Source organism: Podarcis vaucheri (assembly GCF_965113315.1).
Source record: "Podarcis vaucheri genome assembly, contig: HAP1_SCAFFOLD_367, whole genome shotgun sequence".
Lineage (NCBI taxonomy): Eukaryota > Metazoa > Chordata > Lepidosauria > Squamata > Lacertidae > Podarcis > Podarcis vaucheri.
In genome coordinates, this window is record NW_028118584.1 from 1 (window position 1) to 11,160 (window position 11,160).

An 11,160-nucleotide genomic window follows, 5' to 3' on the forward strand; every position below is an offset into this window, starting at 1 on the left:
ACTCTTCAATGTTGTTGTCCCTAAAGAGAAAAATTAACCAAAGATAAATGAAATATAATCACTTTACTAATATGACAGAAAAAATAGTGAACTTCTGAAAAGATTTACAAACCTTATCCAAATTAAGGAATTATAAAATTCAGTATCAATAGATTCCAAATCCTTTATTGTGAGTTTCTTATTTAACATGCGCTTGTAGAATGGCAGGGAAAACCCAGTATCAATGAATTTGCCATGAAACAATGCCTGTTAAGGATTTAAGTAACAACAATTCAGTATTTCAGCTTCAGGTGCATCACTCTGAAAAGTGGTGACTGTTTATAGAAAGTAGTAATCTTAGGGGAAACTAATACCAATGAAATAAACACTCTAAATCAATAAACCAGAAGATAACATGATTCTCATTATCAGAGTAATATCCCTTCAAATGCAGTCTAAACTAGCAGAGCACATCAAAGTCTTGCAGCCAGATTCTCATTACATGAATTATTTAGATGAGTCTACTGCTCAGTACATTATAAAGTTTGGCCAATTAAGGATATAAAGTACATTGAGGTGTCTAACCTGAAGAGAATGAATGAGATGAAAAATAAATACGGTGATAACTTTTAAAATGAAAGAGTTCTGTTATAAGAATGTGCATAGGAACATAAATGTGATTAGCTGCCAAATGCAGAGAGAAAGATTACATAATGCAAATTCAACATGTTGCCACCAGGGGGCTTTCAGATTGTCCCAAGAAGCTCCAGAGAAATTATCAAAGATTCTTTCCTAGTCAAATATTTTAAGTAGATTAGAACAAGGGAATGTTACAAAACACATTTTCTATACAGTACTGTGTGATTTCTCATTTCCATAGTGCAATTATGAATTTGCTTTTTTTCAATTTGCATATTATTCCTAAGTATGTAAAAATGTAGTAGGAGTGGGGAAACTGTGGCCTTCTTGATATTGTTGGACTCATAATTCCCATAAGCCCTCACATGACCAAAGACAATAGATGCTAAACAACTTTTGTAAAGCCACAGGTTATTCGCCCCTGCTCTATGGGATTTGTCCCATGTTTCCATGCTCCTAAGCTAAATGTCCAATTCCTTAAGCATTTAAGGAACTTGTTCAATCCCTCTGGTTCCTTTATTTCCATTTTCTGTACAGATCACTTGCATCTTATGTGGGAGTTACGTTCTGGGGATAGCAAGTAAAGCTGAAATAGTCAAAACAACGTCTTGCAACAAGGCGACAGAGAGCTTTTAAGCTTTCAGACTTGCTTACTAGGCTCTGCTGGACCCATCTGAGATCTCATGAGAGCCTCTCAGAGCCTGGTAAGCAAGGCGGAGAGTTTAAAAGTTATTTCCATGCCAGGAAAACCCTGCACAAAAAGAGCTTTTAAGCTCGCCGCCTTCCATGCATTTAATTTGTGTGATTTCAACTGGCCAGTCTTCCAAATGCATAAATTTGAGATTGCTTAAGTTAAACACGTTAATTGTGAGTGACTTTGACATCGGGCACTCAGAGTAGTTTTGTTAATATAGGGGCACTACAGAGCTGCGTAACTGCAACATACTTGCCCTTTTATTTTCAGCCTTTCCCTTATACAGTGGTACCTCGACTTCCAAAACGTTCAGAAACCAAGGCGCAGCTTCCAATTGGCTGCAGGAAGCTCCTGCAGCCGATCGGAAGCCATATCGGGCGTTTGGGTTCCAAAGAACGTTCGCAAACTGGAACACTCACTTCCAGGTTTGCGGTGTTCGGGAGCCAAAACGTTTGAATCGCAAGGCGTTCATCAACCAAGGTACGACTGAACCTCCTTATACTGAAGCTGCAATCCTACATATACTTATCTGAGGAGGCAGGAATAGGAATGCACTATGAATTCCTGTTTTGCTGATGTGGCATACTGGGCTGATATTTTCAGCAAATTGTCAATTCTGGCCCCAATATTTCATTGCTAGGTAATTACAATTAATTTAGAATTTAATTTAGAAGCCTCAGTAAATATACTTGGTCTCTTCTGCTAAAAAAAATACAATATGCACTGCTTTTCACTTTCATTGAATCTCCTTTGTCATTCTATTATCCCTTCACTCACTTTGGCGAGTACCTCTTAAATTCAAATGCACCACTGCATCTAGTATAATGCTGGGTCTTTATCAATATTAAATTATAATGAATCATGCCCAGAGCAAGGTATGTGGTTCTTTAACTTCTCTAAAAAGCCTTTGTTCCAAAGGTCTGGAACCAGTTTGCTGTGAGCTCTCCTTACCCCATAAACGCTTACTTGACTGCTTCAACCTGCGGAACTACTGTTACACATGCCACGTAATACCCATTCCACATTTGTAAGAAATCAATATTTTAGTGTGGCAGCACCAACACTTTGTAGCTCCCTGACTGTTGATATCAGGCAGGCACCTTCACTGTGCTTTTTTCGGTGCTAAAAACATTTTTGTTTAGAAAAGTCTATCCTGGTATCTAGAATGTTCATGTGTGTTTTAATTATGCTTTTAGTTTATTGCTGATTTTAATTTTCTGAACGTTTTCAACTCTTGTTAATTATGTTTAGTGGCAGTATTTTTATTTTTTTATTTTTGTAAACCACTCAGATTTTTTTTACAATCAAGAGGTATATACATTTTTTGAAATAAGCAAAACATATTTTAAAAAACAAACGAACTCAACCTCTGGTCCTAGAGTCTAGGACAATGATAGAAAATGTACCAATCTCTTCTTCACATGCTTGTTATAACCATTCAGAGAAATACTTGATTGAATTGCTGGTGAATGAAATCCAAGTATGACAGACAGCCATGTGTACTCAAATACGAAACACTCCAGAAAGAAAAACATACAGCTTGAAACAAAAAATGATCAAACTCACCATGGCAATAAACCGTCCAATGAAACAGAAATATGAAAGATGATCTGGATTTATTGTTGATGCTGGATTTATCTGTAGGCAGTAGTTGCTTTTTCCAGCATATTCAAATAGACAGTACATAGGGTTCAGCACTTCATGGGAAAGCAAGAAGAACCATTCTCTACAAAAATTTACAATAAATAAAACACAAAAATCTAACACTGGTGTCTCCAAGCATTCATAAAAATTGACATTAAATATATAAGTTACAGCCTTACGTCAAAGGTAATGAAGAATGCTTTGAAACAATTTACTGCAGGCAATCACCCAGCTGAACAGACAATATGGCTTTAAACTGAAAAAAGTGGTTTCCCATTGCTGGGTGAAAGTCTGCAGGAAGAGCTTTCAAAGTACTTCTTACGTTTCTTTCCCAACCTGGAATTCAACTGTCTAGTATTACATGAATATTTGATTTGGCAGTATTATATAATACACACAAGCAGAAAGCCCTGAAGTCATGTGGCCCAACATTTCAATATTTGCAACCTTAATGTAATCCCCCAAGTTACTAACATATGGAAAACGGCAAATCACCCAATAACAGTTTTTATCCTTTTTTCTAGGAAGTCTTTATAATCTGGAGTTATCATCCATTGGCTGTTGCCAGAATTTCCCAATTCTGATTTTTTATATATTTCTGAGTTCAACAACTTTTTGTCTCATAGGTAAAGGTAAAGGGGCCCCTGAGCATTAGGTCCAGTCGTGACCGACTCTGGGGTTGCGGCGCTCATCTCTCTTAATTGGCCGAGGGAACCAGCATACAGCTTCTGGGTCATGTGGCCAGCATGACTAAGCCGCTTCTGGTGAAACTAGAGCAGAGCACGAAAAAGCCGTTTACCTTCCCGCCGGCGCAATACATATTTATCTACTTGCACTCTGACATGTTTTCGAACTGCTAGGTTGGCAGGAGCAGGGACCGAGCAACGGGAGTTCACCCCGTCACGGGGATTCGAACCGTCAACCTTCTGATCGGCAAGTCCTAGGCTCTGTGGTTTAACCCACAGCGCCACCCGCGTCCCTCTCTTCTGTCTCATAGGTAAAGGTAAAAGTACCCCTGCCCGTACGGGCCAGTCGTGTCCGACTCTAGGGTTGTGCGCCCATCTCACTTAAGAGGCCGGGGCCAGCGCTGTCCACAGACACTTCCGGGTCACATGGCCAGTGTGACGAAGCTGCTCTGGCGAGCCAGCACCAGCACAGCACACGGAAACGCCGTTTACCTTCCTGCTATAAAGCGGTACCTATTTATCTACTTGCACTTTAGGGGTGCTTTCAAACTGCTAGGTGGGCAGGAGCTGGGAACAAGAGACGGGAGCTCACCCCGCCGCGGGTATTTGAACCGCCAACCATACAATCGGCAAGTCCTAGGCACTGAGGTTTTACCCACAGCGCCACCCGCATCCCTTCTGTCTCATACATTCAATTAAAATCAATTTCCCCACTTCAAGCGTGTGCTGCATACTCACAGCAGAGATTCCCCTTGGCACATAGAAAATGCACAGACCTCATTTGGACACAACAATAAAACATGGCTTATTGTCATGGGAATGTGCCCAAATGAGCCTTGGACTCTCACACTCTTCCTATCAGCACAGCTGGGAGAAGCATGGAAGTGACTGATGCTGCTTCAGACTAATGGCAGTCACAGTTAACTAAAACAATCCAACTTCAAGCCATAATTGATGAATCTTATTTACCAAAGTTAAGATTAATCACAATTTAGGGTATAGTGCACAGATACAATCTACTTGCAAGCTCCAACATCCATATATATATATAGATGCTGAAAGTCTCGGAAGCTGCCCAATTGCCCAGTTAAGAGTCTTTTCCCATGGTATATACCTCCTACCTTTGCAGAGGAAAAGCCCCGTGCTATTCCTTAAAACTGCTCTGAATAAACCTAGTATGCATGCAGTTTTCCTTCACTGCAGAGGACTGGGCTTCAAGAAAATATTTGCCACTGGGAAGATTTCAAAAAGGTGACTTGAACTCAGTGTATTTCCTCTCAGCGACCTCATCCTAAACCTAGAAAGCCCCTTTGCTGCCAAAGATTATGAGAGGAGACTTGCTTGGGGAAAGCTCCAAGTTGTTTCGGTCACAGAAAAAGGAATGTTGAACCATCTCAATTTCCCCAATCGTTTGCTCCCTGCATGTTCATTACATTTTAAATGTCAAGCCTCTCCACTTTCCCCTATGATTTTTTTCCAGACCACACTTAAAACCTCGATAAGCTAGCATATTCTCATAAGAAAACTGTTAAAGCAGTCTCTTACCAGCATAGTCTCTAGCTTAGTTTTGTATCATGCAGGCAACTTCAATAACCCACCTCTCTTTTTTTTTTTCTCTCTCTCCAGATACTCCATAAATTTATGGAGCAAGGTAGGTTTCTAGTCAATAAATACATACAAGAAAAAATTCAAGAGAAATTCTTAATAATTTACCTAGCTAAGCCACCATAATCCAATCCTTCTTCTCCTCTGAATATAACGTACAATCGTCTTCGCAAGTCATAGGGTTTTAAAGCCATGATCTGTATACAAATTGGTGAATGCAAATGAAAGTAATGTTGAACAATACAAGGCAAGGCAAAATAGAAAACAACTTCGTAGAATATATTACACATGAATTTTGATACAATGTGGTGTGGTTTGATATAGAATTAAACAAATGTATACATTAAAAATTTAAGGGGTGTTTAACTCTCCCAACGTATCTTTTTCTGCCTCTTTTAATTTGCAGATACTTTGTTTCCTCTCTACAGTTTTTCAGATGTCCTTTCTTCTCTCTTACTACTTAATCCGTTCCGGAGGTCCATTTTTAACCTGAAACTGTTCTTAACTAGAGGCGTGCTTTTGCTAATGGGGCCTGTTGCTGCCGCTGCACTGCCGGCACACGATTTCTGTTCTCATCCTGGGACAAAGTTATCAACTCAAGGTAACTCTTCCAGGTTAGCAAAGTTTGTAACCTGAAGCGTTTGTAACCTGAGGCGTTTGTAACTCGAGGCACCACTGTACATGCTCCCAGCCAGTTATGGATCATGCAATCCATGAAATGGTGAATTAGTCAATGATGGCTATATAGCATCATCTCTGAAGGAAAATGGGGCAGCACTGCATTTGTGAAGTGGGAGGAAACATCTATATTACCAAGGTAATGCTCCACATACTTGGTTATGAAGATGGGTTTGTTTTTATCCCTTTCAGGTAACTGAGTAATGCTCCACATTTTCTCAAAATATAACACTGCCTAGACAATGTGGAAATCGTTCCTTCCTCCCACCTCCACATGACAGACAGGCAAATATTTTCCCTCAGTTTATGTAGCCCCAGAACATCCTTTCCTTGAAATGAAAAGCCCTCCCACATGTTGACTCAGTCCTATACAGACTAATTACACAAATTATTTCCTACTAGACACTAGGTAAGTGAAGATTTGTTAGAAAGGAATCTAGCTATTTTTACTTTAGTTACCAGGTTTGATAATGTAAACATTGTCTTACCTGTTGGAAGGAATCTTCAAACAATGTTTGCCTGGATACATTGATCTTCACATGGCTTGGAAGAGCATTTGACTACAAACAGACAGTAAATCATGAAATACAATATGCAAATTTTAAAAAATACAAAATGCAAATTGAAGTTTACACTATCATTTGATCAGCATTACCTGACACAAGTAGCGGAAATGAGCTAGCTTCCACCTAAAGCTGCGTTCATAAGCAATTTGTGGTCCTTTATTTCTGTAAGGAAATATAGCTAAATTTACTAAGCAGAAAATTAAGATTTTACAACACTTTCAAGTCCTCAGCAGTTTTGTAGATTTCCTTCAGATATAGTGAAAAGGTTGCAGCATACATGCTTCATGCTTCAAGGTCAGTTTTAAAATATCATCTAATGCTTAAAAAGTCACACCTCATAAGGTGTAACTAATGTACACCTTAAACAACCCATGTACATACAGTGGTGCCTCGCAAGATGAAAATAATCCGTTCCACGATTCTCTTCGTCTAGTGGTTTTTTCGTCTTGCGAAGCAACCCTATTAGCGGCTTAGCGGCTTAGCGCTATTAGCGGCTTAGCGGATTAGCGGCTATTAAAGGCTTAGCGGCTAAAAGGCTATTAGCGGTTTAGCGGCTTAGAAAAAAGGGGGGAGCGGGGAAAAATCGGAACACTCGCAAGACGTTTTCGTCTTGCGAGGCAAGCCCATAGGGAAATTCGTCTTGCGAAGCAGCTCAAAAACAGAAAACCCTTTCGTCTAGCAGGTTTTCCGTCTTGCGAGGCATTCGTCTTGCGGGGCACCACTGTATTGAATCAATTAGCCACCACCAAAATTCATAAGAGATCCACTGCCTACTACCTAAGCAGTAAAACTATTACTCCTATGTACTATGAATGCAAATATTTTAAAATCTCCATCAACATCTCACTTACACAGAGGATTTACCAGTACGAGGATCACTGAAGGTAGTTGTTCGTGTATTATGATCAACGAAGTATCTTACACCTTCTCTGGTGTATCTGATTTCCCAGCCCTCAGGGAGGGGGTCTTCATTTTGTAAGCTGAAAATATAAACGTAATATATTTCTTTAAAACCCCAATCACTTTACACCTACTTTAGGCTTGATTTATGAATAGAAAACACACATGAACATACCCTTGAGTCCGTGGATCTTCCCACTGTGTTGTCTTTGTGTTGTGATTTACAAAATACACTCTATCATTTGAATCAACTCTCCTTTCTGTAATAGAAATGAACCATTTAAAGCAAAGTTAACTATAAATAGGTGTCTATTTCACGAAGCTATTCACATTTCTTACCCCAGCCTGGTGGTAAAGGACCAAGTGGATCATTTTCCGCAGTCAGCATTGAAGCCTAGAAGAAGAAGAAGAAGAGTTTGGATTTGATATCCCGCCTTTCACTCCCCTTCAGGAGTCTCAAAGCGGCTAACATTCTCCTTTCCCTTCCTCCCCCACAACAAACACTCTGTGAGGTGAGTGGGGCTGAGAGACTTCACAGAAGTGTGACTGGCCCAAGGTCACCCAGCAGCTGCATGTGGAGGAGCGGAGACACGAACCCGGTTTCCCAGATTACGTGACTACCGCTCTTAACCACTACACCACACTGGCTTATGAAGACATAAGACAAAATATACAATAATTTATTTATTTTTTAAAAAGTCTATAAAAAACACTATTTCTATATTTAACAAGCTTCTCTTCACAACTAAATTTAAATGATTTATTTTAAATTTTTTTACATCCTTTCTATCCTACCATTTCCAGCTTCAGATTTCCAGCTGGCTTTCTTTCTTTCTTTCTCCACAACAGACAGGCTGAACATGTGCTGTGTGACAGGTAGCACTATTCACTTTGCAAGCTTTCTTCACAGAGAAGGTGATATAGAAAGAAGGCGTCATCTCTTTGTCTACTGTAATTCATCTCTTTTTTATTCCAGGTGGCCTGTTGATAACTTTGCTTCTAACTAGGTAGAACACTCCCCATGTCCGAGGCCAACACAAGTAGACTAAATCTGGACTGCATTTGTACCAGAAGGTGATCAGTTGGCTTCTCCACTTTTTGTAAAGTGTTGTGGGTACCCACCATAGAACAATATATATACTCAAGACTGTATGATCAATCACCCTCTGCTCTTCTAAACCCACATGGTTATCTGCACATGGGGAAGGAATGCATCTCAGACAGGTATACACCTAGTTTAAATAATTTGGAATATCAATACAATCTAAGCAACAGATTTGTCTCGTGAAATTTAGATTTAAATAAAAACAGTTCAGAATTGTCCATAAAGCACAGTGATCTCCACAGAGATTCTGCACTGTGAACTTCAGTGAAAAGTTGGCACATTGGCTATGGTTCTGTTATCAGTTATTAATCTTCTTCAGATAGATTCATAACATAATCAACTTGCAAAAGGAATGGGACAAGACTAAGTTTAGTTGCACTTTGTTCATGTTCAAATAAAGGAAGCCGACTTTTCACATTAATTTCAGTACAATCTATGTGAAACTAACTTACGACTAGATCCAACCAGTTTGCTACTTCTGAAGACACAAATGAAAAAACAACAACACAAGTTACAAAGCTCTAGCTTGAAAGCTAAGCCTTAACAAGGAGGCACTGTAAGTCTTTAGGAAACCCTGCACCTAGGAATTCCTCCGTTGAATTCAGACATAACAGCAAACCAGCGTTACCAAAAACTTCAGCTACAACATTGATTTCAAACTGTGGTTTCAGATCCAGGTTTGCCAAGCCCCAAACAAACTTTGGTCCATGGCCACTCAGTGAAAGACAACGGCTGCATGGTTTATTATAAGAATCATGAATGTGCACTGCTTCTTCATCTAAACCTTCCCCTTGAACACCAGCCTTGGTGCAGAGTTCCCCAGCATTAAGCCAGAGTTGTTCATTACACCTAAACCAGGGGAATCTGGAATAACAATTATTAACAAATTGGAGACAGTAAGTCAAAACTCGATGCTTTACGAAGCTATGGACAAATGTCCAAACAAGCCAATCAAGAAACCATAGCTTTGTAATACATCTGAACCCAGCCATGATATATAACATGGTCTCAGTATGCAGCTGCATATAACATGCATCAAACATCTAATGAAAGGCAAAGAGAAAAACAAGAACTCAAAATATTTCATAACTTTGTAAATTTACCGAATAGAGGTATCGTTGGTTAAACTGTTGCATAGCTCCCTGCAGTTGATTTCGCTGGGACTGCCATTGTTCAAAATTTCTGACAGATTCCATCGTAGGTCGTTGCCATGTTGTTGTTCTTGTATTATGGTCCACATAATAAACTCTGCCACGATCATCCACCCTTCTTTCCCACCTAAGAAACATTGGAAGCTATTTTCTTTCCAGTCAAAATGCAAAAATAATTTACTACATTTTCTTCATTATTTTGCCTTATAAATCTAAGCCTTTCAAATGTTCTTCTTTCTAATTACAATATTATAAAATAAAGTGTGGGATCAGAAAACAAACACAGACTTAAATACCTGCCTCAGAGTTTCTGCCAGTGTTAAGTGGCACAAAGCCATTTTTTGAAACAGTTTAAGTGATAAAATAGCGCATGCTAAATCTTAGTTGTACTGTCTCCTGCAGTAGCAGCACAACTGAATTTTGCTTCTTCTGGTATCAGTGCAAGTTCTGAAACATGCAAGCAGGAAAATATGCAATTTTCTTCTCTCAAGAAAGGAAGGAATTAGAATACAAAATAAGCACAAACTAAATTTGCTCTACAAGCAAAGAAAAAAACCCCAAAATAAAGGTCTATGACAGAATTCTAAAGTGAGAAATCTGCTGCAAAGTCAGTTCTCAATCTTGTAATCAAAGCATTTGAAAACTAAGGCCAGACACCCCATTTGTAAGTGTAAAAACATGTAATTGAAATGCATATTCTTCTTATTTATCCCAACCTCCTTAGCAAATTGTAGATCGTATGCTCCTTGGAGCATGGATTTATCCTCTATTTTGTAAAGCATGAAACACGCTGATAGAGCTATAATATCAATAGTTACATGGGTTCTAAATGAGCGCCATTTGAAGCTTTGGATACAGAGGCTACTCATCCCTTCACTTAGGAGCAAGCTGTTGGTGAGACTCACTGAAAGTCATCCCAAAAAAGCCTAACTAATTTGAATACAGAGATCTGGCAGTATGGCCTAATTCAGAGCAATCTGAAATTTTCTATAAAAGAATGAACAGAACAAATAGATAAAAAGCAAGGTATGCCCTGCCATTTCAGCATTTTCCTCCAGCTTCCTGATATCACTACCAGCAGATGACAAAATTCAGTTACTTGCATACCAAAGTTTTTAGAGGACAGTAGTATTACAGTACCAACATGCAAAGAAAACTACAGAAAAATTCATTTACTATAGTTTGGATCCTAAAGTATTAAATTAATAATGTTCAAACAACTCCCGTCACCTCTTCCTTCTGTAGACCTCCATCTAATTTTGGGTGACTTCCCCACCTCTGTATCAGCAGGCCCTACATCACATCCAATTGTTTAGGAGGGTCCCTCACCCTTCAGAGGGCACGGAAGACCGAGGGAGAAAGAACAAGAACGGGGAACTTGTCTTCTGTGAATGTCTTTGAGTTAATGTACCTTAGGAGCCACATTTATGGGTCTTTAAAAAATAAAGATACATGCGTGAGCAATTTATTTGCATCTCTGCTTCTAAGGAAAATTATTAAATACAGTCATACC

The 11,160-nt window shown here is 39.2% G+C and overlaps 1 protein-coding gene across 1 annotated transcript; it reads right to left on the bottom strand.

Moving 5' to 3' along the window:
• Positions 1-3: 3 nt before the first annotated feature.
• LOC309524495 (NEDD4-like E3 ubiquitin-protein ligase WWP1) lies at positions 4-9,804 on the bottom strand (the record flags this gene model as incomplete). The annotated part of the gene is made up of 10 exons (XM_082242439.1): positions 9,600-9,804; positions 7,731-7,785; positions 7,567-7,651; positions 7,343-7,471; positions 6,581-6,653; positions 6,414-6,485; positions 5,356-5,444; positions 2,879-3,038; positions 113-246; positions 4-20 (listed from the first exon to the last, which is right to left on the bottom strand). Coding segments are annotated over exons 1-10 (1,000 nt in total), but the record flags the coding sequence as incomplete, so codon positions are not given.
• Positions 9,805-11,160: the final 1,356 nt, after the last annotated feature.